Source organism: Anguilla anguilla, chromosome 2 (genome assembly GCF_013347855.1).
Source record: "Anguilla anguilla isolate fAngAng1 chromosome 2, fAngAng1.pri, whole genome shotgun sequence".
Lineage (NCBI taxonomy): Eukaryota > Metazoa > Chordata > Actinopteri > Anguilliformes > Anguillidae > Anguilla > Anguilla anguilla.
Window position 1 is genome coordinate 47,515,946 of NC_049202.1, and position 27,311 is coordinate 47,543,256.

At 43.9% G+C, this 27,311-nt stretch overlaps 1 protein-coding gene across 2 annotated transcripts; it reads left to right on the forward strand.

Annotated features, from left to right (window-relative positions):
• Positions 1–258: 258 nt before the first annotated feature.
• On the forward strand, positions 259–17,401 carry fbxl18 (F-box and leucine-rich repeat protein 18). Of its 2 annotated transcripts, XM_035406403.1 has the most exons (5): positions 259–437; positions 2,192–2,389; positions 3,193–4,700; positions 6,341–6,559; positions 16,477–17,401. In XM_035406403.1, exons 1-5 carry the CDS (start codon positions 417–419, stop codon positions 16,631–16,633), a joined length of 2,103 nt encoding a protein of 700 aa, XP_035262294.1. In that variant the 5' UTR covers positions 259–416; the 3' UTR covers positions 16,634–17,401. The 2 variants fall into 2 exon arrangements, with proteins under 2 accessions (XP_035262294.1, XP_035262295.1); XM_035406404.1 differs by lacking the exon at positions 16,477–17,401 and having other exon boundaries at positions 6,278–6,381.
• The last annotated feature ends 9,910 nt before the right edge of the window (positions 17,402–27,311 follow it).

Here is a 27,311-nt window from a genome sequence, read left to right on the forward strand (position 1 = left end):
GTGTTACATTTAAACAAGCCCATAGATTGTTCTTTTGTGCGAACTACATAGTTTAATTTAATCCATATTTATCTTCTGATTTGTATTATCTATGTATTTATTTACGGTTTTTGTCTTCTGTCAATATTGAAGTGCTATACCTATTCTGTATGTAAAGCTACATTTTTTGTTCATTTAAAAATAACCCCCGACCCCGCCAAATAAAAATAATAAATTTAAAAACAACGGGCAAAGTGCTGCAGCATGTGTACGGCCGTAACCCGGAAGTGCGTTCACAATTCGGTTCCGGTGCATTACAGCAGCTGATGGAAATGGAGTACAGACACAAATTTTCATTATTTGGTTCGAAAATGGCACAGTAGTGCAAAGGAAACAGATAGCTACATACTTGCAAAAGGAGAGCATCAGAAGTGAACATGGATAATCAAAACACTGAGGTAAGGTGGACAGAAAAGCCTCAGAAAATAAGTGCAAATTAACAGTAATAATCTGCAATTAAAATTATAGCGGCTAGCTATAGCGTAATATCAGTATTAACCGTCGTAACTTCTGGCTGAACTATTTCCTAATATGTTTAATTATTAACTCCATTTTAACCAGTCTTGCTGTATAACTACTTATCTAAGTTAGATCGCTAGACTATACACCTGCTAACCTTCGCTCGCTGTTTAAGTTAAGTGATCTAGTTAGCTATGCATAATCAACAGTCTAGTCAATTACTTTGCGGCACACTAGATGATTGACTTAGCTTGCTAACCATCTTAGTATTGTGTTCGCTATTAGTACTTATCGATAATGTGTAATAGTTAGTGGCACTTGTTGTATACAACCTGTATGCTCCAGAGTTTGGCAAGCCTTTTCGGACACGGCCAATGACTTACTTGGTCAGCAGTTGTGTAGCTAGTTTACTAACGAGAAATAATATCTAGCAATATCACTTGCCTACTAGCTATAATGCAATCTGGGCAGCTAAGGTTGGGTAGCTAGCTAACGTAGAAATTGCAATTTTACCAAGCGTGTGTAACATGGTAAATTAATTCAATTCGCTATCTGAGTTAACGTTAGCCTGATATTAACAGTGAAATTAAATATGGACAAAATGTTAGCTAACATCAGTTTACGTTAGGTATGTGCGTGCAGCATAATGTTGCCATTGCTGTGCTAGTTTGTTACCACTTCTGGTTACCGCTTCATACTTTATTAGGGGATTATCATATTGCTTATCAAAAATCAACAGTGAAGTTATTTTTAGATATGATAGCTAGTAGGTGCAGTATCCAAAGAATGTCAGATCGCTAACATTGGCTAGATCATTTCTATGCACACGATTGATACGTGCGCAGGGTATTCTTACATGAGAAGTAGATAATCTACTTGGCTGTATGTGATTTGTAAGACATAAAGGAGTCTGGATAATAAAAACTAAATCTGTTACAAGATTTTAAGTTCTAGGCACACCTAGAATCTGTTGAATCATTCTGTTAAGAGTTATATTATTACTGCCTAGTTTCCAACGCGACTTGCAGTCACAAAATGGACATGTAACCCGTGGTTTGTGTCGTGCATTTTACAAAATCCACAGTAACCTCAGCCCTCACACTCACCGTGTCCCGGACACACACACAAAGGGGCACATTTCGCGGAAAATTACTGAGGTGTCTGTTCGCACGGGACTAGTATTACCAGAGGACCTCGGTTACCAAAAAAAAAAAAAAAAACAATAGGTTATTCAGTCCGGGAAATTTACTGTGCAGCCAAGTAAAAATGGCCGATATGGCAGATTTTGATGGAATTAAATCACAGGAGTATGCTAATAGCTAGTAATTCAGTTTGCAGGTCATCCTTGGGTAAAACGAATCCCGTCAGAATAGGGCTAAAGAAAGCTTTATAATATTGTTCCAGACGTGATGCCAAATTGAACACACAAACTAAAAGAACAAGACCTGTCAATTAGTAGAATAGTTTGGATTGTCAGTCTTGCCTTGATAGTGATCTGGAGGACCAGTATATGACAACATACTTTTGTGATATGAATAAATGAATAAAGGCTGAAAAAGAATAGATGTATATCAATATTAAAAGGGTTGTGATAGTGACATTAAATGAGACAGTCATTGCTTTCTTAGGAGAGTTATTGTAGTCATAGACTGCACTGTTCATGTTATTTTACTTCTGTGTTTTCCCTAATTAGGAAAGATTCAGCCTGGACTGCATGGAACAAAGTGGCGTCAGTATTTCGGGGTTCTCAGATGAGATCTTGTTGAACATTCTGAAGCATGTTCCCAGTCATGACCTGGTGCTCAGCGTGGGGCGGGTCTGCAGAAAACTGAAGACTTTAAGCCTGGATAAGAGCCTCACCAACCATGTCACACTCTCCAAGGAATATCTGGTAAGTAAGAAGAACATTTTTTTTGATGCTCATTTGGGTAGCGGAGGTAATAGTTGTTATTGGGGTAATTAATAAATGCTGTCGTCTGAATGCCCTCTGAAATAGTTGGTTTCAGTAGAGATTCAGGGTGTTAAGGTTTTTCCTGTGGTAATATTTAACTTATTTTCTGTCTAGTATTCAACATTTGAATGTTTTAGAAATCATTAGATTAAGCATTAGATGAAGATTCATCTTAGATTATGCATTAGATTTGGGAATTTAATATAATACAAAAATGACAATGTATTTTTGTAAATTGTGGTGATAAATAGGTTGCTTTGCACCATGAAAATAAATGTAAATGTGCCAGTATAAGCAGTATGAGCCAATTTTCATCCACAGTCCCTGGGCTGGGTAAACAGAAACTACTAGCAAATGCTACCATGTACACGTATCATGCTCATATGATATTTATGAGCTAAATTTACAATTTTATTATTTATGAGCTAAGTAGCCTAAGATCATTGTACTAATAGTAGCTCAGTTAATGGAGTGAGTCAATAAAGACAGTGACAGATGTTAAGTTACTCAATGAAAAAGAATAGAAATGAAAAACAGTTTAGTTAGTGTAGCTTCATCCTTAAAGGGATAATTCTGATTCTGAGTTTTTTTTTCCTGAGCCAATCAAAAACATACACTAAAGCTGAAATAATATTTAAACACTACATAAAGTCTATTTCCCCTTTAAGTCGGTGTGCACTATGAAATACATTAGTCTTCATTACTGTGTGATGTGAATTGGTGATTAAAAAAATCTTTCTCAGGCAAGTGATGATGCAGTTAAGCAAGTGGTGAAAGAGTTGGCGAGTGAAATTCAGTCCCTCAGCATGAGTGGCTGCTACTGGCTTTCTGGCAATACCATTGACCAATTGATCAGGTGCAAGGGCCTGGTCAAGCTGGACCTCACAGGCTGTCGACTGACGTCAGTGCGCCTATCCAAGATACTGTCCTCCCTCCGGGCCCTGCGCTCTTTGGCCATCGACATTAACCCTGGTTTTGACTCCAACCAGCTAAGTACTGAGAGCAAAGCTACCCTGAGCCAGGTCAGTGAGCTCAAACAAACCCTTTATACTCCATCGTATGGGGTGGTCCCCTGTTGCACCAGCCTGGAGAGACTGTTGCTGTATTTTGAAATCTATAATGTCACCAGGGAAGGGGCCACTGTTTGCTGCCAGCTTATGGTGGGACAGAGCAGTATCCTGCATTATCAGAGACTACAGGTGTTTTATGCCAGGCTGGCCCCTGGCGATGTCAATCAGACACTCATGAACCTGTACCTGGCCGTCTTCAGCGTACGGGTTCCAGAGCACTTGCGCGTTTTTGTTATATCGGTCCCCGGAAACAGCAGCTGGCACGCGGCAAAGAGCTTCCTGGAGGGCATGGCGATAAACGGGGCTCTGGAGGCCCTGCAGCTGCCGAGGACGTGGGTGGACAGGTCAGCCCTCCAGCACATTCTCAAACACAGAGTGCCAGTCCACCTCAACTTCAGCCGTTGCCCGAGTTTTGGTAACCAGGTGATCCACAGCGTGCTGGACAGTGTGAAGGACCCCAGGCACTTAGTCAACTTGAATCTGAGCGGCAGCTTTCAGGAGGACATAGACTGCCACGTGATGGAGGCCTTAGTGAGTGCCTGTCCTAACCTCAAACGCTTGAACCTCTCTGCAGCGCACTACCACGGCACCCCGGGCTCAGACGAGCACCTCTGCGCCGTCCTGGGCAAACTCAAGAGCCTGCGGTCCCTGGCGCTGCCCGTGTGTGCCGCTTCGGACGGGATGAAAAACGCGGACCAGGCGCCGAGGGATGAGCCGGCGCTCTCCAGCTCTCTCCTGCTGGGCCTGAAGAGGAGCGCCCGCGTTGGTGTGCAGACCTACAGGGCGGACCCGGAGCAGAGGGACAGCGAATCCAGCCACAGCTTCAGGGCGCTGCTCGAGGGGAACCCCTTCCTGGAGGAGCTGGAGCTGATGGGGTCTAACTTCTCCTCTGCCATGCCCCGCAACGAGCTCGCCAACCGCAAGGAGCAGGCGGCCTGCGGCTGGGCGGGGCAGATCGGGGACTCGGAGGTGGCGGAGCTGGGCGGCCTGGCCTTCCTGCGCAGGCTGACCTTAGCGCAGCTGCCTGGCGTCCTCAAGGGAACGGGACTGCTGCAAGTGGCCATGAGGTGCAGAGATCTGCAGGTGCTCTCTCTGGCTAACCTGGGGACACTGAAAAATATGACCTACATGCCAGCCCTTATTGATGCTCTTCCTCACTGTAAGCAGCTTAAAGACCTCAGGTAAGCTCATAGCACTGCTTTATCATACCCTTCTCTTTCAGCATTCAAGTTCAGTAAAACAGGGCCCTTAATACTGGCTTTATTGAAAAGGCAAGCTAAGCACTATATGCAACTGTTGAACAAATTCAGTATATTGTATTGTATGATAGAAAGCCCTAAGTGGGCATGACTTACACTGGAAGCTGTGTTTCCCTCACCTGTTCTCTCCCAAAGTGGACAGTGAAACACTACTGACTTTGTGAAAGCCCAGCCGATGTGATTTTTTAAGGGCTAGCGGTCCCACACTATTAATTCCTATTTGCAATACGTTATAGCTGTCCCTAGAGGGCAACAGACAGGCCCAGAGTCAATAGGACCCAAAAATGAATGGAAGCCAATGGGATGAGAGTCTGAAATCACTATAATATCAATCTTAAAAGCCACTGTCCTGTAAATATTTGGCAGATAACCTAATTTCATTGTTTGCTGGTGTAGAAAAAGTGATAATGTCTCCGTTTCAAGATTTTTGAGGGCAAAAGGCGCTCTAATGCTGAATGGCTGGGCCAGGTCATGAATAACGAGCAGTACCTTTCAGTAGAACATCGACAACTCACTCATCAAAGAATCCTTTGTTTTTGGTCTAAAAAAAACCTGCTTGTTATATGCATTTTCCTCACTAGCTGACTTTAGATGGACCCAATGCATGGTTATAATCTGTGATGTATATTTACGTTTTTTTCCCCCATTGGAACGTGCCACTTGTTTTGATTTAATGCTCTTCACACAAGTTCTTTTCTGTAGCAACGTGATTCATACGACTTGGGCTACCGATGAATTAAAATGAGAACTACTTCTGAGTATCATTGGTCAACTTTGGGATTACAAAATATCTGCATACATCACATTGTTTATTCATTGTGTAGTTGGGTATTCTGGTTCGTATACACACATAATGTACATACATGCATAGGGGCGCGGTAAGGGGGGTGGGGACTATTTTAGTTAGGACGATCCAAGGGCCCTGACTGACAGGAGCCCTCAGGACATATAAGAACATAGGGCCCCACCACCTCATAAAATCCTATGTGAAATCTTTTCTTGGGGCCCAAAATCTCAGGTGGCGCCCCTGCATGCATATATATGATCTCCCTTTCACATACAATTCATATGGTTTTCCACCAGGGGGCATAGTGTTTCCACTGTTAGACTGATCAGCAGACTCTTACTAAGATGTACTGGGCCATGAGGTAATTTGGAAGTTCATACATAATTCATAGGTAGGCTTACTCATTTATAGCATAGATTTCCAAACAAACCAACAGAATGGAGACCTATTAAGGGATGAAATCAGAAAGTGGCACGAAATTACGAAACAAAATGAATATGGGGAGTACTGTTTTTATGTTTTGTATTTAAAAAAAAAAAAGATGACCATTCTTTTTTATTGTTCATTGTGAAGTTAGTAATAATATTGTTGAAATGTACTATACTTATGACCTATGTCAAATTTAAAAAATCAGAAGACAATCAAGACATTTCTCAGTTAATGAAAGTCTGTATATCTTGTTTCAGTTTTTGACACATCCTTGTCTTTTCAGGTCTTGGAACAGGGCAGAAGAGTTTATTTAACTCATTAGCTCTGTCTCTGCCTCACCCCGCAGACTGGAGCAGCCGTACCTCAATGCCAACACGCGCTTCTTCCAGGCCCTGAGCCAATGCCACGCCCTGCGGCGCGTCTGCATCGTCTCCCGCAACGGGACCTTCCAGTCCGACGCGGTGATGTCATTCATGGACAGCTGTCTGGATGTGGTCATGTGCCACATGTTCATGGGTGGGACCCTGGTGGTGTGTAGGACCCTTCAGAAGGCCTTGCAGGACAGGTGAGCCTCTTCTCTTTGCTGACCAGTGATCAAATTCAGTATGGGTGGCTCATTCTGGAACTTTAAGGGGGATTTAAAATGAATTCAAACTGTCTTGCCACAAGGAACTGTCTGTGCTGGAATGACCGGGAGGAAGAATTGTTTTATAAAAATGAACTGCTGTAGCAATAAACCTTGAATTGTGGATTGCATATCAGACATGGCCATAAATTAACTCCAGCTATCAAACTAGGTTATATGTATGTAAATGAGCAAGAGTTTGATTGAACTGAATTTATCTGAAGCCATTAGCACCTATTAAATGGTTTACTAATTATTGAATTGCTTTAAAGACAAGTGAAGGCTCTGAGTCATGAAAAGTCAGTAAAATATTGGGTAATAGCAATGAGGGAAAAAACCACAGATAAAGTTCCAGCTTGTGTGTGCTATTGTGCTTATATGCAGTTCAGATTTGCCACATGTCATTTTTAAAGGTGTCTGTTGGTGCAAAATGGTAGGTAATGCAAACTGTTTTAAAGTTCCATCGTGAACCTAGGTTGAGTATCTGAGATTTTGTGTAAAGGGGTAATCAGCTGATTAAATGGTGACGGACAGGTGGGTGTGTCCTGTGCACAAAGGTTCAACCCCCCAGCTGCTCGAGGTGCACCGCAGCGTATAAAATGTTATTAGTCCTCCAGGGTAGCGCATCTTCAAAGATCTACAGCTTGATTATTCATTTTGTCGTAAGGCTGCAACGCAGCGGCGTTGAAGCGCAGCTTCATCACGGTGGAAGCGTCCGCGGTCGCCGCCGCCCGTTTACGGCCGTCGCTTTACTCCAGAGACACGGCCAATGACCCAATTTGTAGCGGGAAGCGAGTGACTCACGGCCAGTTCCCAGTGCTCCGTCCACATTCATAGATATAAAGCCGCCCTCCGGTTGAGGGGGAGGAGCCATAATGCCATTAGACGGGGAACGCGAAAGCCTCTGTTATTGCGCCGCCCGCGTTACCAAGGACAAGCAGGGTTCCCGTGCGGTTTGAAGGCTGAGCTCTGATTTATCAACTTTCATCACAGAAGAGCAAACATCAGTCAGCCTGTCATCATATTTTTCAGTGGTTTTATTTCAACACCACATTGGATATTTGTTCCAGAAGGCAGTGTTTATCCTTTGTGCAGATGGCTATTGATCAGCCCAGACAGAATAGCATGGCCCCATATTGGATGGAGAGCCTCTTTTGATTTTTAAACCCGGGATTCAAATTCAGATCAGATCCACATTGCCTCATTCTCTTTGTCAGCCTTTTATGAAGATGAAGCTGCAGGGCTGAAGTCCGGGCTCGTGCCGTTATTGTTGAACAACCGAGGAAATCATGAGCAATACCCTGCAATATTTATTTCTTGTTTTGTTCTAGATGATTCCTTCATCTAAATTAGCAGTTCCTGCTTAGCCTCTGCTTCAGAGTACATTTAAAGGGTGTTCATTAGTTTGTGGGGCACACACCCAGCCCCACCTCTGGGCTGTGTTTTTGAACAAGGCGCTCTCAGGAGATCTATTGTGCAGGTGGACGAAATATTACCCATCCTCCTCTGTTGCCCTCCGCAGAGGCTACAAAATGGCCATCAGCTCATCTTCCATATGTCCGCCATTTGTCAGTGGCAAGGCAAAGTCACGCTAAAGCTACAAAGACCGCTTGTTATAAATGTGAACCCACAACAGTCTATAAATAGTTCCTCCCAGCGTATGAATGTATTGTTTGCATTTTTCTTGTTAGGGCAACATCTGTTTTGTCCATGTGTGACAGGAAAGAGGCCAATCCAGCTGCACACTTCAGTTGTCCATCTAAAAAAGCATTTTTAGGGTTTGAACACGGAGTAAACACTGCAGCGGAATAGCAATTCAGTCTTTTGTTCAGTTTTATTAAGTGGAACATGTTCTAACGCGTAACTAGTTGATGTTTAGAATAAATATATAGTTGTTCTGCCAGCGTATTTCACTCTTAAATTGATGTTTTTAAATCTGCTTGTCACGTCTCCACCATTCCAACCTTCCAACCAAAGGGTGGTTTTCTGTTATCAGTGTCCATCATTTAAAAGGTCAGTATAAATACAATCCTAGGATGAAAATACCCCATTTGAAGTGAAAATATATGGATATTTGAAATATTAAAATGCCATGTTGTCATCTACTCACTAGTTTAACAGGTCCCACCCATTGTATTTTGATGGAAAGAGAACACTTGTCTTTTGAAGTGGTATAATAATAATTTAGAAACTATTTTCTTGCATGGAGATGAGCGACGTCTGTCTCCAGGTAAGATGGCTTAATATATCACTGATGTGAAGTAATTTTGGTATTGAGGCTAAAAATACGGAGAACACTGTGATGGAGGATCGTGGCAGTCTGCTACCTTGCCTTTCGCTGAAGTTAATCATAAAAAGCAGCAGATGGCACCAGTGTTCATTACTTGGTTTTTTCTGTTTCATGGCCATTACAGACGGGGACTGCATGGAAAAATTGGAAGTTGGAACTGTCAGCATTGCTTCCAGTAACTATCTATTTAGTTCTGGATCACACCAAAGTTCTTGTCCAAAGCCAAAATTATAAAGTGATTCTATTTTAACCCCAGCGGTAAAATTAAAAGGCATATGTAGCTGGCACTCCCAAAACAGCAGAAATCAAAATGGCCCCCTGTAGCTCAAATAAGCTTTTTCCTTTGGACTTTCTGTGGACCTCTCTCTGAACGGGGCATCTCTTGGCTCCTGATGCTGCCGGAGAGATGGCTGCCCCAGTTGCATATGATTTAGTGCACACCTCAGTGTGAGCTGACAGTGCCTGATGAAATATGATCAAGTTACTGCTGGGCCTCCTCGCGCGTTTCTCCTTATCAGCTTCAGGCATTGTGTTCAGTCAGAAGAAAGCTTTAAAGTCAGGATTTAATTACGCCTTCCCTCAAAGGGATGGCGTTGAACAAATAACCGTCTGCTGTCCTCTAGAATTATTATTGTTGTTGTTATTGCTTTTGCTGTTGTTTTAATTTCTGACAACAGCCGCTATCGATTTGTAACTGGTGACTACTCAGACACACGTGCTGCAGTCTGATAGCGCGTTACCTGTGTCGCGCTTATTCAAACAGCGGGAAAACCGCAAGACAAATATGACGGGTCGTTTATCGCCGAATTAGTCAAGAAAGGGTGTTTCCTGTTATCGCTGAAATGATGAACGTGTCGTCATTCCGTTTCCTGGAACATCAGTGAGCCTGCCTGAAAAACAAAGGGGATTTAAATGTCTTGTTCGTTAAAGTGTCCAATACATAATGTATTTTTGTTCATTAAAATGCGTGGAGTGCGCGGCAACCTTTCAGGCCCCCCGTCCCCTGGGGAATTCTCCTTAAGCAAACGTTTGGGCTGTCTGGCTGCGGCGCTGCATTTCAAAGCCTCCCATGCAGAAAATACAGACAGTCATTAACACGCCATTATACCAGAGAAAAATACTACAACCAAAATAAAAGCGCAGTGTTTGCTCCGGTATGATATTAGGCCCTTTTTTTTCTTTTTTTTTTTGAGGAGTCAACTTCAAAAGCTTCTGTGCTTTAGGTTTACAGTGTCAGTTCAGCGAGTTTGCCGTCACACAGGGCTGTCAAACCCGCGCTGCGTTTTGGCGGCGATGTTGCAGTTTTGATCGTTTTGATTCAGATAGCTTTTGCTCTTGAAAGCGATCTGCGGGGTTTTCGCGCCAGTCTCTCCGCTGTCATTTCCTCTTGTCCCTTCCGTTTTTCTGCTGTGTCCTTATAAGCTTCCGTGGAAGCGATCACCATACGCGGCAAAACGCTTATGTGAAGAGCTCCAGGAGGGTAATCCCCTTAAAGAAAGAAGAGGGATTGTTTGGGGGTGAGGGGGTAGTTGGATGGGTGTTTTCTTTTTAAATCAAAAGGACAAATGGATTTTATTCTGCAAGCCTAGGCCGCTGTGACATTAAGTCCGTTGTATCAAAGGAATTCTTCTGGGCCCTGCTGAAATGAGTTCTGGAGGTCTCTGCACAATTTTGAATGGTCTCCTATCAATTTGACAAGGAAAGCAAAATGTCCTCTCCCTCTGTGTCTGGCTTGGTTCACCAGCCAGGCCTCAGGCTTAACCCTTTCAGGACCAGAATCTCCAGATGCCGGCATGGGCGCCAGGGTCTAATCGCACGCACTGCGGCTAGGGTAGTTCCCCGGCCAAGTTTCTACGAAACTTAAACGCTTTTGCAAACCAGCTCCTGGTGGACGGAGGGAAGGCATCCATCTGTTAGGACAGTCCCACCCAGTCTCAGGATCAAAGCTCTGGAACCATCTGTGGCCCAGGAATATTTCAGTTCCTTTCCGCAACACCATTGGTGTCGATTCCCCTCAAATTTCAATTATAATACCTGCATTATACCTGGTTTGAGAATAAATCATTTCACTTGGGAGCAGCATTTCAGGCATTCAGTGAAGGATGACAAATTACTTAATGCCCCAGCTATTAAAGAGAATTCACCATTGCTGTTTGCGAGCCGGTCGTTTTTAATAAGCTAGTGGATTGGAGTACGGTATTCAGTCACCATAAAACCTACCTATTGGCCTGAATTATTGTCTCCGTTGCAGGGTTTACAAAAGCTGATTATTAGCCAATCCAGTGACAGAAAGAATATTCCCATTTTCCCAACTCATGGTTAAATGCGAGTAAGCGTCAGAGGGGCACGGTGAATGAAACTGAAAGGTTTTGTGTGGTAACAGCGATGGTCTCCCAGTTCCTGTCTTTTTCCTGTGTTTTTATAGGAAATTGAGCAGACGTGTTATTAACTATTGCAGGTCTGACCTGGCTTCTGCCTGACTTACGTTGCTGCAGTTTGCTGTAAAAAGGCTGCGCACAGTTGACAAATTCCTCTCTCCCAGACCCACACAGCCGCGATGCCTCCTTTTGGAGTGTGGCCTGGGAGAGCTTCCCTGTGGCTGTACGGGACAGAAGGAGCAGGTTCTGACATGTAAGACAGAGCTGGTAGACTGGCTCGCTGCGCCTCATTGGTACACAAGCGACAACGCCGATTCTGTCTCTACTTCTCCCTCGGAATTATTAAGCCCCTGTGCGTGCGTGCGTCTGCGTCTGCGACCGTGTGCCTGCCCGTACATGTATCAGTGTGTTTTTGGGAGAGGTTCGAAGCTCATTAGTTCTCTGAAAATCTCTGTGCAGACAGACAGCCGTCTCCTCTCCCCAGACTCCTGCTTCTCCCTCCCTGCTGTGTTCTGTGGGCCCGGAGACACACCCACACAGTGTGTTCATACGGTGCCGTACTGCTGACTGCTTTTTGTTCTCATTCTCTCGACATCAATCAAATCCCACAATTTTGATTGATGTAGAACAGTCAAAGCCATTACTTTAACTTAATAATGTCCAAACATTTTTTTTAAAAGCAGGAAAAAAAAAAAAACTATTGTTGCAATTTAAGGGAGTACAATGACTGCTGTTGTCAAACATATTTTCCATTAAGTTATTGATGCCAGAAAATTGTTGTAGACCACTATAATGTGCATAATGTATCTGTGTTCAGTGTATTAAGTATATTTTAAATGCAGTGATGTTTTACTGGAAACACAAAGACATGTAAGCAGAATACATGATACCAGTACAGCGTGTGGACGTCTCAGGGGCACCCTGTGGTACGGATGTACCGGGTGCTCTTGCACTGTCTGATACAGCACACTGTCCTTAGGAAAGTCCTATTCCCTTTTATTGGATCCTTGAAACAATTTCATTTTCAGAAGTAGACCATTTTTGGTTTGTGTTTGTCTCAAAGAGTTTGATAAATGATGGATGCTTGTATGTGCAATGCTAATGAATAGAGTGCCCCTCTCATCTGTTCCCGCCCGCTTCTGTGACTTTTCACCTTGAATCGCAGCCTCCGTGTTAGCGCTGGTGTTTAACGTTGGCGGCACTCCTCGGCCTGTGTCTGAGGTGAGTCGCGGGCGGTGTACGGCACACAGGGCTGTAGGGAGATGAAGCTCCGTGGTGCTGCAGCGCTGTGTGGCCCGTGCAAAGGGGAGCAGACCAGAGCCCTCGTTGGTCTGCAGAGGAGAAGACCGCAGCGAACACGCGCTCTCGCAATTCGCGGTTTTAAGTGGTCCTTCAGCCTGCGTGCGTTTGGGGTGAGACAGCGCCTCCGTGTAACGCTGGAATACAGTTTTCTGTCTGTCACAGTTACCTCCTTACAGCTCATGCTGGATCATACATTTCAGTACTGGAGCACGTGACACACCTAGCATATTCCTGTGGTACAGCCCTTCACCTTTGGCGGCACCTCTCCTGCTGCATGTAATTGCGACCAAGGCTTTCATTTGTACGTCCGAATGCGCCGTCGCAGGCTTTGCAGGAACAGCTTGTAGCGTGGCGGAGCAGCCCCTAGCCTGTTTGTACTGGAGCGCTCAAACTGTTCATCCCAACGCTCCATCTGGATTTGTGCTTTTTTTTGGTCGTGTATCAGCCCGAAATATCAACTGTGAACAATTAGCCTCTAAAAGTCTTCTCTACAGCTTATTGCAGCCATCTCAGTGAACACAGAAAACTTGTAAAAAAAAAAAAAAGGGAATTTAAAATAAAGAAAAAACACAAAGTGAATTTTCAGAAGTTCTCTTCACTCGGATTTGAGTGGTGCTCGTGCAGGTCTTGATACATCATTGGTTTGAATTGCCGATAAGACTCCATTGTTGGCTCATCTCGCTTTCTTCATTGCTGTAGTTTTAACTCACTGAAATGGGGGGCGCAAGCAAATGTCTTTTTGCTTCACCGTTTGGAGGTGGATGGCGACATTACCCAATACCTGAGCTTAATTAGGCGGGCCTAACTGCTGTCGGCGTCGTCTGTGGCGCGAGCTGGAATGCTAACCGCTCCGCGCGTCCCTGCGCCGCGTCTCCCCGGCCCAATGACCCGTCCATTTCCATTTCCTCCGCGCGCTGTGTTTAACTGCCGGGGAACGACGCTCTCCGCCCGCCCTGTAATGTACACACAAATGAACTGAATCACCGCCGCCGCGTGTTTGCTCTGTCTGTCAGGGGAGCCATTTTCCATGCCCCGGCTCCATAGGCACACACCGCCACCCCTTCCCTTCTCTCCGCAGTCAAATATTTATTTATTTCCCACCGAATACCTTTGTACTCCTGCAGTGGGGGGTCAGTGCCTGTGGAGAGAGGGGGGATGCGGAGGGAAATGAAGTGTGAGGCGCACACCGGGGTCTCGCTGGAGTTTCCTCTAACGCTGCCCCTGCTCTCCACGCTCGCTGAACGCCGGGATTCGCAAGGGTGTTTTAGGCACACTCCCGATGCCTAAAAAGACCACCCTAAATCATAACTAATCATCCATTACTACCACAGCTAATTAGAGGCTAAGAAAATAACACTGCAGCCGGGTGAACGGCCGGCGTCCTGTGTGAGAAGAGGAGATTTACAGGCAGACTCGTAAATGAAGGCGAGCACGGCAGAGGACCGTTATTTTTCAGGCTGGGGGCGAGGGGGCGGGGCATGGCCCCCTGATTTAAGACACTCGTGCGCATTTGCATGCCTTTAATTCCTCTTTTTCCAGTGGGGCGGGGTGAAATACTGATTCTGACTCCATCGCTCACTGCTTGACAGCTGTAGAGAGGACGACAAGACAGAAGCCATCAAGCAGGTAATCCCCTTTTTGTTGGGGCAGCGAGCGTCACAGCTAACTGACTCATCAGCGGTCCGGCGAGGGGATGGGCGTAGCCGAGCGGAACACGGCGGCGCGCGGTCCCACGTGTGCTGTCCCCAGCTGGGAAAGGAGGGAGGGAGGAGGGAGGAGGGGGGACACCTTTGGTTGGGGGAGAGAGCGTAATGGGGAGAGGGAAGGCGAGTGATAACGCTTGGCCTTTGTGTTGTGTGAGCTCCGGGGCTCTTCCTTTTCCCTCGCTCACCGCCGATGCACAGCCCCAGCCTTCGGAGAACAGAGCGGCACAGCGGGAGCGCACGCCTCCGCCGTGTTTTTTTTTAACGTGCCGTTTCAGAGCCAGCCGTGCCGGGCTGTTTGTCCTTCGCTTGTTTTTGGGCCGCCTTTCCTAGTTTTTCAACAGGGAATCGAGTACAAGAGGCAGTGCAGCCTCAGGGAGAACTGAAAGAATAAATAATACTCACAAACTGGTGCCGCTCCTTCGGGCAGAGCCCCTCTGTTTGCGCACATCTGCTGCCGGGTCCCTGTGCTGTGGGGTCAGCGCCCTCAGTGACGGCTGCCTCAGCTTCCCCTGCTCTCGTTCTCATTCTCGCTGAAAGACTCAGCCTCCACTGAAGGTTTTTGGACATTTTGGTCTCGAACGAGATGCCTCACGGCAAAGTCTTTTGTTATTCATTTCACTTTCATTAAGGCGAAGCCGCGGACGGGCAGTTGGTAGTTATCTAATGAGAGGCAGGGGGAGCGCAGATGAATCTACAGCTCTGCCGCTTCAAACAAGCCATTTGTTTTTCCTGGGATAGACAGTGAATCAATCCAGGGAGACTGCTGGGAAATGGAAGTGTAGAGGTCCTGCAGCTAATGAGCTCAGGAGAGCTGTGATCCCCTCCCGCTCATTCCTTTCCTGTCCTGTGAAACGGCGGCATTGATCTGCGCGGGCCTCTGCATTATCACTGCTATTATGGAGATTATCAAAGTTATGATGAATGGAAACTCCACTTTAATGCGTATTATCCACTTTCAATCCAAAATAAGTGGTTAGGTCTCTCAGTCGGCAACTTGTGAGAAGCCCATTATTGCTAATGCGTAAAGAAGGGTGACCTAGCGCTAGATGGCTGCGAATTCATCTTTGTTCGCGCATGTCAGTGTACCTAATGCATGTAAGCGTACATAGGAAAGGTCCACTTACAGGTGTTTCTGGCTGAGCGGTAATAAATAGGTGACCGGATGTTTATTTAGAACGTTCTGGAATGAAGGGCAAATAAGCTGACCTGTCACATGGCCTCCTCCTCTCAGGTATTGGTTGGTTACTGCGTCGAGCTCTGCTTTTGGCGCACTGAAGGGCAGAGTCTCACGGCTGCTGACGGGCCCTTCGGCGGTGCTGGCGTTATTAATGAGCTGCGGGTCGGCATATTCCCGGGGTGGAGAGTGTGCTTCCCGCTGCCCTGTCTGTGGGGTCTTTTTTGTTTAAGCCCACCTGGCCAGGTACGTGCAGGGGGCGGGAAAGCCTTCGTACCCGTCCCGTAACCCTGGCCGCCTGCGTGAGGAGGGGCCTCACCAGCGGCAGCGTATTGGCCGTGTGTAATTACTCAGGAGCGGAGCTCTCCTGGTTCATGATTGGAGGAGCTGGGTGTCTCAGATGCCTGTGTCTGCTCTTTCATTTGCAAATGTATTCATTCACTCAGTCAAGCTGAAAGTTTCGCATTAGCTACTCGCTGAAATTGACAACCTTTTCATCTCTTTCCCCCCCTCCCTTCCCCCCCTGTAGTATTATCTCTGGAGGGAGCTGGAATATCAATCTTAAAGAACACAAAACAAGACCGCTTTATAATCGGGGGAATTTAGAATTGAAGCAAAGCGCGTCTTAAATAGTTTTTTTATCGTGCTAGAATCGGAAGCTCTGGTAATGTGCCTGTATGTGAAAGAGATTTATAATTCTATTGGAATTTTATGGTCATACTCTTGAAATTTGTGCTGTAGAGACTGTAGTACACAGACGGGAATGTAAGGCACCTTTATATTTCCCCCAAAAATCTTTTTTATTTTTTTTATTTTTTATTATTATTTAAAAAATTTTTTTTGAGTATCATCACCTGCAGTTCAGGGTCAGTCAGTGACTCAGGTTGAATTTAGGCAGTATCTGTGGGCCGTATTTTCCAGGCCCGCTGCGGTCGTTTGCATGAAAGGTTTTGGCTGGCAGCCTGTCATCTCTCTCTCTCTCTCTCTCTGCCCCTCTCCCCGCACAGGTTTACACCTCAGCGCCCGGCGCTAAACGTGGTGATCTACCCCCTCCTGCACGAAGACCTGGCCCTCCTCATCAGGGACATACCCCTCCTCCACCTGGACGAGATCACGCTCTTCAAGAGCCGCGTGGCCGAGGACCCGCCCCGGCTGTGGTGGTGATGGACGCGGCGGGCCCTTGGGGCCACGTGCCGGTCGCTCCTGTCATCTCACGTGCACGCTGCATACGGCGGGGACGTTCAGGGAGGCGCGTCGCGCGTACAGCCCGGTGGAAAGCCCATCTTAGCGGTGGATGGGGTGGGGGGGGAGTTCAGGACCTCAGGCTGTTGGAGGGTCAGTGCTTATGTGTGGTATACGCTCTTCAGCGAGAACACTTTTGCTGAATTGCTCCACTAAATAACCCATCTGTGTAAGTGAGTTCTAGAATATGTTTAAGATGTGGTAATATAAACACTGCGAGATATGTCCATCTCCCGCCCGCCATCCCCCGCTCCCCCTTCTCCGAGGCCTGTCTTTTTGAGGCGTTTTTTGCTGCCTTTGTGATATGTCGCCGCCGTCGCCACTTCGTTTACTCTACCAAGGAGCCTGAATGGCGCTTAAATGACCCACTTCCAGGAGTGTTTCCCCTCGGTGTATATCTTCTTGTGGAAATAGAGAGCTCCTGCTGATGTTGAATTGGCTGTGCTGTCCGGGTCTCTGTAGAGGTAAGCTATTACCGCCTGATTACTTTTCAACCTCCGGCTCCGGCACCTCGGCGGCTCACCGGGAACACCGGGGCAGGGGAGCGAGAGGAGCCGTCATTAGCCCCGCTGTCTGTCACCTCTCAATAGCCGGCCGCTGAGAATGCGACTGATTGCTAATTTTGTATTGAGCGGCAGTAATTTGTTAACAGCAACCTAATTGGGAAGGAGTGGTGGGGGTGGGGGTGGGAGTGGTGGGGGTTGGGCGGGGGGGTTCAGATAAAAACCAATACACCTGGTGATAGTTCAATTTTCTCCCTTTCCACCTTCTCTCAGCTGGGGCACTCTTGCAATCACGGGGCAGAGAGGTTGCATTCAAAAACGCTCCTTCTCAAGAACATAATGGCCCACCTATCAGGCCTCTGAAATCACCCGTCTCCCCTCTCAGCCGTTCCCTTCCGCGGGAGTCATTTCCCCCTCCTCGGCCCCGAGTCCCGTGCGGAGACGTGCCGAGGCCCCCTTTCAGCCGCGCGGCTCCGTCTGCCCCGGCCCGCCGCCGCGCGTTAGCCTGCTTTGCTCGCCGATCAAAACAAACCCGCGCGACAGGCTGGCTAACGGGCGCGGCGAAACGAGCGGACCCATCAGACGGCGCGCTGCGGAGATCGGGCAGGGGAAGGGCGTGCGGACGCGGCCGACAGCGGTGTTCACAGTTGAGACCGTGGCAGATGAGCAGATGCTGTTTTTATGACGGTGCTTTACCCGACTTTATTGCTTTCTGTGTTTGGCGGAATGGGAAAGTTGGCAGCCGTAGATTGTTTTTGGTCTTGTGCTCCGTGCTAAAAGGCATGCTGTTAAAGTAAACCTATCTATCTCTTGGAGACCGCGGCTTGTGGGAGTAGAAAGGGAAACTGCAATGAAATCCAGCCTAAATCCCACAAGACTGCATCTACCAAGCAGCAAATTGTATTAAGTGCTCTAGTGATAAAATCAGGTTCTTCAGCCTTGTGTCACAGAAACGTAGTTTGTTTTTACTGAAAACACCACTACTATGAGTGCCAATGGAGGATGTGTAGACAAAGCTTCTGTTAATGGTTCTCCGTGTCTGACCATTTCATCCCAATGGAAAGGATCTCTTGCCTTCCAATGTGTACTTTTCAGTGGAAAATTATATTTCATACGCACCGTTGTTCACGTTGTATATGTGCCTGTTGAAATCGGCAATACTCAATGGCTAGAAAGTGAAATGTCTTTGAGAACAGTAAAATAGGGTATTGTGTCTTTGTGGCTTACAACTGCACCAGCAGCACTTGTTTTTCTAAAATACCAGCTGAATGGTTGAGAGCATGATATGTATTGAATGTTTGCATTTTTATGGTTTTTGTCTTTTGAGTGGGCTTTGAGAAAGAAATGCTTTTTTTTTTTTTTTACATGGTTTCCAGTGACGATATTGTGATGGGTTTTATTTTCATCAACACATTTCATTACAAATAAATAATATAAAGAATAAATCAAAGGAATTCTCTCTGTGGTTTCATTTTAAGGAAACTGATTTCCCTTCGAATGCATACATTCAATTCCAATGGCAATTTTTTATGATTTCGTATTCCTTTGAGAATTTTTTGCAATAATCTTGCCTTTGTAGTCAATTTGGTAGTTTCAGATGAAATGTAGCAAAATGAGAATGTGATACTATTACCCCCACATCACAAATGCTTGAAGCACTTACATCTACATGGGACAAAAGAAGGAACAGCAGAGCTGGAAGCGTTAAATGATCATGTGACCTTTTTTTTGAGAAATTAGATCTGTTCATATTACATATGTATTTATAATTGTGCTCTTAAAAGTTCATACTCAATATAACCTGTAATTTAAGGCTTCCACTGTTTTCAGAAACACTTAAGCTTTTCAGCTTCGATAATAGACTAAAGCTACCAGATGTAATGTTCAATTAAATACGCCATTAAATACACCTGCCACATCTGAGCTGTAGGTAACAGTGCACATACTCCTGACTTCTACTAGTAACAGAAATTGTCATTAGATTTGATTTGAATCTCACTTTTATCTGAAGCAGGGGATCATGGGGGATGCAGATCTGACTGTTGTTCCATGTCAATATCTTGGTGTCTTCCGTTCAAAGCCGGTGTTTGAAATGTGTGATGAGGCCAGAATAGACTGTGTGCCCTGGAGGAGTGCGGCAACCAACGAGGGGGAGAACACTTGCGCAGGCACTCAGGCTCACATACAGACACGCTAAGTCTGTCACACTCAAACGCTGTGCGCTCCTCAGTCACCTGGCAAATGCTGTCAACTGCACGTGTACAGTTTATTTCGAGGAAGAAGAAAAGCTTTAGCTTTGGAAGAACATTTTCATCTACTCAAGCCGCTGAAGCAACGCTCCCTCTGACTTTACTGTCACAGTGCACTGAAGCAAACAACCATTACAAAGCCCGTTGACTGATTGCAGTTTTAGTGGAGCTATGACCTGGATGCCTGGAACCTCTTTTTACAAAGCGAAGGCATCCATCGGGGTGCTGTGGCCCTGTTTGAGGTGGTGGAATGGAGTGTGGAGCGGTGATGATGTAATGAGAGGCCAGCGAACTCCTTCCCTAAGCTTTTCTGGTTGAGAGCAGTTTATATACTGTCTGCCTTGAACATTGACTGCAATAACACTGACTGTAGAAAAACATAAAAACAGTTTTGTTCTGGTACTGGCTTATAAAGCCTCTGAACCTTCTGAAAAGGCATTGTTTGGCAAACACTGTATAACACGTTAACAAAAAGGGTACAAATCAAAGGCAATGTTGTGCTTTGTCACTATGGTAACCAGTATTTATGCTTTCAGAATAAGTGCCTATGAGTGAAGCCTATTTCTGAATTGAATGCAAACACATTCAGTTGCCTAGAACACAAAATGGATCTTGACTACCTGCAGTTATGTTGGTGCAAAATGTCAATACCCTGCATCTTCAGAGAGGCACAGATCTGTCAGTTTCTCCAGAGGAGGGCATCCAAACCAATATACCGTTTCTGCTGTTTTTTATTGTTTCATATGGTGCATTTCCATTTATTTCCAGTCCATGCAATGCCAGCCCCCATTGCCACATTATATTTGTTATACTATGCTGTCTGCAAGCTTGGTTCAATTTTAGTTATGGTGCTTGGCGAATTACACTATTCAATAGTAGAATTCCATCACTACTCATGGACTAACTCACAGTAGTTTGCACTGCATGATTCAGGTCCACAGGTCCACAGTTGCAGGTCAACATGCACATGACAGTCGAAAACAGACCCTTAAAATAAAAATAATAATGAGAATAATACATTATTATTATTATTATTCTGTATAGTTTTTCTGTGATTACCGAACATTCAGAACAAACAAAAAGCAAATATTTATAGCTGTATACCCCGTTATCAACTCATTAAAAAACTGCCACATCAGTGGGCTCGTATTCCCAGCAATCAACCACAGTAATAGGCTACTGTTTCCCGTTCCACATTCCAAGTACAGAGACGAAATGGCGCGTGCTCCTGCCTGCCTCGGACCACAATGCAGAATTTGGAAATCCATGCTGCAAGTAAGTTTGCGTGATTTGCAGAAACAAAACGGTAATGCAGTACACAGCATTCACGTATAAAAATAGGAACCACATCGTTAACGCCATAAGATTAAAAATTAAAAGCATGTACAATAACTGTGTGTTGCTTATGGACAGTGAAATTAAACTAAGGGAAAATATAATTAAAAAACGCCACGTGTTGGTACTTATACTGCTTGTTTTGTGCTACGTTGCTTCTTAATATGAGGAGACAGGGCGAGTGAAAAAGCAGAGACTGTCTTTTTTACACAAAGTGTAACAAAAAGATAAAAAAGCTGGAAAACAAGAACATATTATTTTAAAAAGTGGTAAAACTGCTAAAGAAGACACGCCTAAAGTAAATTACAACAGGATCAAATAACAGTACACAAACGATAATTACACAGGAGTAATAAAACGGCGAAATACTAAATCAGAGATAAATTAATGATTATTAACTGAAAGCTGAAGTAAAAAGGGAGGTTTTAGCCATATTTTAATTCCCACAGTCTGCCTCATATTTTATATAATAGCTTTCCATAGTTTGGGGGCATATTAAAGAATAGCATCCTTGCTTTTCCTTTATGTTTCCTTGGGCACATTTGGTAAACCAGCATTAGAGGATCAACAGTAAGGGCTCAAGGGGGGACATAAAATGACAGGCAATCAGAAATTTATGAATGAGAAAGAAAAAGGCCACCCTCACTGATCAACCTGATAATGTGATGTAGACAAAAGTAATGTGCTGTTTTCTTTATGAGAAAACCACAGCTTTGTATCCCAGACAGAAGTCTATAGGCAGCCGTCTCAAGCTGGGCGGATGCTAGTGTTCCGTACAACGTCATGTGATGTGGTTGTAGGAATGGATGTGCTGAGCTTCTTGCTGCACTGATTCAGCCTGCTTTGGCTCCAGCTTGTATTACTCTGGCTCCAGCTTTGCAGTGGAAAGAAGGTATACTGGTGTACTGGTATACAGAGCAGAGCTGAATTACTGTGCTCAGTATATTTCGACTAATATCTTTCTCTAAATGACTGGAAGGAGTTTTACTATGACAGAAGATACCGATACATTTAGGTGTCTTTCTTCCTCCTTTTTTCCCTAGATTTGATTCTCAGTGTGGCATCTTGTACAAACAGTGCATACACATCCCTCATTGGAGGAGGCTAGTGGCCGAGTATGGTGGTAAGTGAATTTTCTGGAGGGATTAATTGCTTTAAAGATGAGCCTCGACTGGTTTGGCCTGCCTTTCTCTCAGCCCCCTGCTGCTATGCCCAAACATGTTTTTTTTCATCTTTTAATCTATATTAATGTCTGTCCGTTGCGCCTACATGTCCTTCTGGCTGGTGTCATTTTTTAATTTTTATTTATTTAACTGAGTGGGTTGCTCATGATGACCAGTGAGACATACTGTATCTCTGTGGCTTGCAGGCTCTTAAAGAGATTTGGGAGCTCTGGGCTAAATCAGATTCCCCAACATGAATGAATGAAAAAAAAAAACAGATCAATTAGTGACAAGAAACCAGAGCATTCTAGTAAATTTTTAGGTGACACTTTCTTTTCTAATTCCTCTTTCATTTTTCATAATCGTCCTGATGAAACAAGGACAATTTGTGTAACTTACAGATTAGGCTATTATAGGCTACTATATCTTTTGTATAACAAAACACTGCTTCTGCTGTAATGTTCTGTACCATAGCACTCAATGCAAAGCATTCAAATTGAAAGGATTCCCTTTTCTTTCAAGATGGTGTGCTGTTTGAAGTTCTGCTCACGCAAAAATGCTGGACCGAACGTCAGTGGATATTAGAAAAAAGCGCTTTCACAGGGCGGCTGCCGCGATGAAGGCCGTGCATTTACGCTCAGAGCCAATGACTTTGTCTGTCTCAGAATCTGTGCGTCTCATTATGCTACAGTGCCATGCTGAAAACCCAACAGCACAACAAGGGCAGCTTTCATTTGCATTATCAAGTGTGGTTTTGGGCTCAAGCAGGGAGCAGACACAGTAAACAGCTCCTCAGACATTTTATAATTGCACCGTCTTGCTACTACAGATTCACATTGATACAGAAGCACAAAGTGGGCCCAAGAGTAAATCGATAAATCAGTGAAAACTGTCTTAACATGCTGTCCTAATAAACAAAGAAGATGTACAAACTTTATTAAAGTGAAGAAATGCAAATTATATGATCACAGCAGGGAAAAGGAGCAATGAGGCAAGGACAAGAGAACATATTGCCTACAGGGATAGTATTAAAAAGAAAGAATGTATTATTTTGGGTATTTAAATGAAAAATATACAGTGCCCTCTATAATGTTTGACACAAAGACATATTTTTCCTTGATTTGGCTCTGTACTCTGCAATTTTAGATTTGTAATAATTCAAATATGGTTAAAGTGCAGGTTTTCAACTTTTATTAAATTGTATTTTCATATGTTTTGGTTTCACCATGTAGAAATTACAGTACTTTTTATACATATTCCCCCCACCTCTGGGCACCGTAACGTTTGGGACAAATGGCTTCGCAGTTCTTTCTGATTAGTCAGGTGTGTTCAGTTTTGATTCTAGCCTTTTTATTGCCTTTGGACTCTGTTGTTGGCATTTGTCAACCTGAGGACCAGAGTTGTGCCAATAAAAGCCAAGGAAGCCATTATGAGGCTAAGAGATAAGAAAAAAACAGTCATATGCCAAGCTTTAAGCTTACCAAAATCAACTGTTTGGAACATCATTAAGAAGAGAGCACTGGTGAGCACAGTAATCGCCTGGTAGGCCAAGAAAGACCTATACCAAAATGTACAAAAAGTGCTCAAATTTCTACATGGTGAAACCAAAGCATATAGAAAATACTCTTAAATAAAAGCTGAGAATGTGCACTTGAAACACATGTGCATTGTTTGATTTTAAAAGTAAAATTGTGCATATATATATATATATATATGTAGAATGAAAAAATGTAGGTTATTTATACACTTCTAATAATTAACGTTAAACAGGCTGGTGTATTCCCAGCTGGCTTGAATCCTTTAAAGCACTTGCCATCAGGGGTAGTGTGTACTTAAGTCCGATATGGTTCTTCAGATTACTGCTGCATTAGCTCCTGCCAACAATGTGCCAGGTGCTAACAAGCTGTGAGTCAGTAGGAGTGCACCTATTCTCCGTCAGAGCTAGCTGTTCTGTTGTAATGTATGGCCTGTAGCATGTGCTTCTTGTATGGGTACAGGTGGTACTGGGGAGACTTGAAAGGAATGATTAGTGATCCCTAAAAGGGGAAAGGGGAAGGAGGAAAATGTGCAAAGGAAATCAAATGAGGTTGTAGCCACGAGAATTGAATGCACAGCATTACTTTTCATTTTACCATACAGTACAAAACCACAAACCACATATGTAACTGTACCGATTTTTTATGTAGATAATCTCACAAAACATGATCTCCCATTCTCCCCGAGCAACGTATATTTTGACACAGGACTGATTATGTATCTGCAGAGTTTGATGGGGTATTACAAACATTACTCAGCCTTCCTGAACATGTGCGTCATGTAACCCTACACACAGGAGTATGTGTTTTATCTATTAAAACCCACACTCTGAGCTGACCAGAGGAGGATGGGTTCCCCCTTGAGTCTGGTTCCACCCAAGGTTTTTTCCTATCTGTCCCACCCAGGGAGTTTTTCCTTGCCACCATTGCCCTACCAATTTTCCCTTGTGGGGGGTTTAGGCCAGGGTCCATTGTAATGCTTGTTGTGATAAATAAATTCACTTTGCTATATGAATAAATTTGATTTGATTTGATATCTCACAGACCACCTGCCATATTTAAATTTATGGTGTTTTTATATTGAAAGGAAGTCATGTGAAATGGTGACATTATGTAAAGCCTAATTTATTAAAAATGATGCTGCCTTGTGGCATACTGTATTGAAAGTAAAATATACTGTTATAACTCAAATTAAAATCTTATTTAATGGCTTCAGTTTTGTTGCTGGAGATGACAGAGTTTATGAGTCATTGGTTTTAAAAGTGACAGCTGGTACTAACCTGTCAACAGGAGCATTTGTTTTCTTAAGTAGCTACTTCATAATATGTGAGAGGCCCTACTGGTTCTAATTTAGAGTAGTAGTGTGCAACATTTGCAGACTTATTTGAACACATTTAAGCAGCAGTCATATAGCAGTTTGAGCAATGGTATAACGGGAGATCTTTTCTAAGAGAAGTGTTCCAGGGCTGAGTGGAGGAGCGCTGTTGGGTGAATTAAGTTGTGTGCGCATTCATACTGCAAAACAAACTTGTTTTCCTACTTTTACAGGGAGGTCATTGATTTATGGTTCAGGGGTAATTTATGCATGGAAACCACTGCAAACACAATTCCTGTGGTGAACTTAATCTGAGAGACATTTCCCCGGTTAATAGCAACCTCATTCATATGAAAGCTCTGGGTGCGTATCCAGTGCCAGTAGAAGTTAATTCCTCTGAAAGTCATGTGAGCTACTGTGGCTGTTGGGATTTGGGTATTCATATTCCCCCCATCATGTGGACCAAAACTTATGTATATCTTGCTCCATTAGCTCTGATGAAGTTGTGCATTAACATTACAAACAAATGTTTTTGCACTAATTGAAATGACTATAAATCTTAAATGTAAATAGAGAAATACGCATTCCTAAATTCTTTTATGCATGTCTTTAAGATAGAAATATGTTGTATACTGAATTTGAATTCATCATTCATGACTGACAATGATGCACTCAAGCAACTTTGCTGTTATATAAACGCTACATCACCCCATTCCTCGGACAGGTGATAACCCATACAATAGGTGATGAGGGAATTTAATCTGTTCATTGTCAAATCTGATGAAAATCAAGGGAAATATACAAAAGGCCACTAATATGCCTGGCTCATTAGGAGGAAAGCACCTTCATTCCATTTGCATTTTGGGGGCTAAATTAGGTCCTTCTCCTGTCATTCACTGTCTGGAATGTTCACAGGCTGGTAAAACATTACAGACAGAGTCCATCAGGGATAGGCTAATCTAAGATGATCTGGGAGAATGTGTAGCATGAAACTCTCAAAAACCAGTGAATAGCTCAACAACAGGGTCAACAGTGAAAGTCACTGGCTAATATTTTGCGTCGTCAACTTTGGAAACAATACAGGCTGCAGTAATTCTACACAAGCTTTTCACAAGGTTTCAGATGCTGTCTCTTATACAACCGGAACAGGCATACAGTATGACTTTACTGGTCCCTAAGTTCTATGCTGCATGTCTTCTCATACTGCTCATGTTCACCAGGGCTCAAGTCTGCATAGAGCAGGACAAATTGATGTCTCTCCATTAGTTTAAGTTATATTCATTTTTCAATGTGCGCAAACTATGAATACATTCTGCCAGATAGGGATCATGAATCATAGTTATTAGTGCATTGATGATGATGAGATCATTACGCATGAGGTGAAATTTAAGAACTTTGACTACAAAGGCAGTGGTGTATGTGTTCATTCTCCATTGCTAGCTGCAAGCAATTATGCTCAAGTGACAAGAGGAGGCATATTATTAGGAAATGGGCAGACTGCAGATGACTTCAAGAGACAACCAAATTCCCCATGGTCTTATCAACACCTTATGTGGTTGTGGTTATCCAGGTGTGGTTACCCATCACACAGGAGGAAAGAATTGTACATACTGCGACCCCTGGCAAAACAAGCACACATCCTTGCACAATATGTGCATAAAAGGAAAATTAATTCTCTAAAAGAAAGGGGAACATCACGACATTACTTGTCATTCCAGCAGTGCCACCAAAACACAACTCTATTATACATTATCAGTGTGCAACTGAACTGATACCATCTCCACTGTAATTTCACTGTTCATGGCCCATTGATTAATTTGCTATCACAAGTGTATTATAACATGGTGAAAATGAACACAACTAAATATAAATTGAATTTTGTATCAAGCTAATTTGCAGTAGCAAAAGCTATTATGTTCCTGTGTGTGTGGTTTGTGTGCAATTTATTTTGTGTCACATCAGCAATAAACTACAACACAAATAAACCAACACCAACCCTGAGGAATATATAAGGTAGAAAACAAAAACAATGGAAAAGTGCATTATAGCCTCACTACAAGATTAATTTACTGTTGTAGTAATGGACCTAGGATTCAGACGCGATAGCAGCAGCCTGGTTTAACTGAAACAAGGTTAGTCACAACTTTAAGAGTGTAGAGAGATGAGATGAACTTTTGTACCTCGTCAGTGGCATTGCGCTTGGGCCTTTCTTCACCCCTCATTGAAGCTCTTTTATATATTATGACAACCATTGTGGGTATGACAGTATAGAAAATGGGTAGTAAAAAGCTTTTGATGTGGCATGTCTGTACTGAACCTTGTGACTGAACTTACTATTACGCCTAAACAGCCCTTTGTTAGGAGATGCAGCTTGTCTGGCACAGAGGGCACTGTTAGTGTGCTCTGAGCATAATCTACTCAGCAGGAATTATCGTAAAGTATTCTTAAGAACACTGATGTTCACAATTGCATCATAACTAACATAATACCCAACAAACCC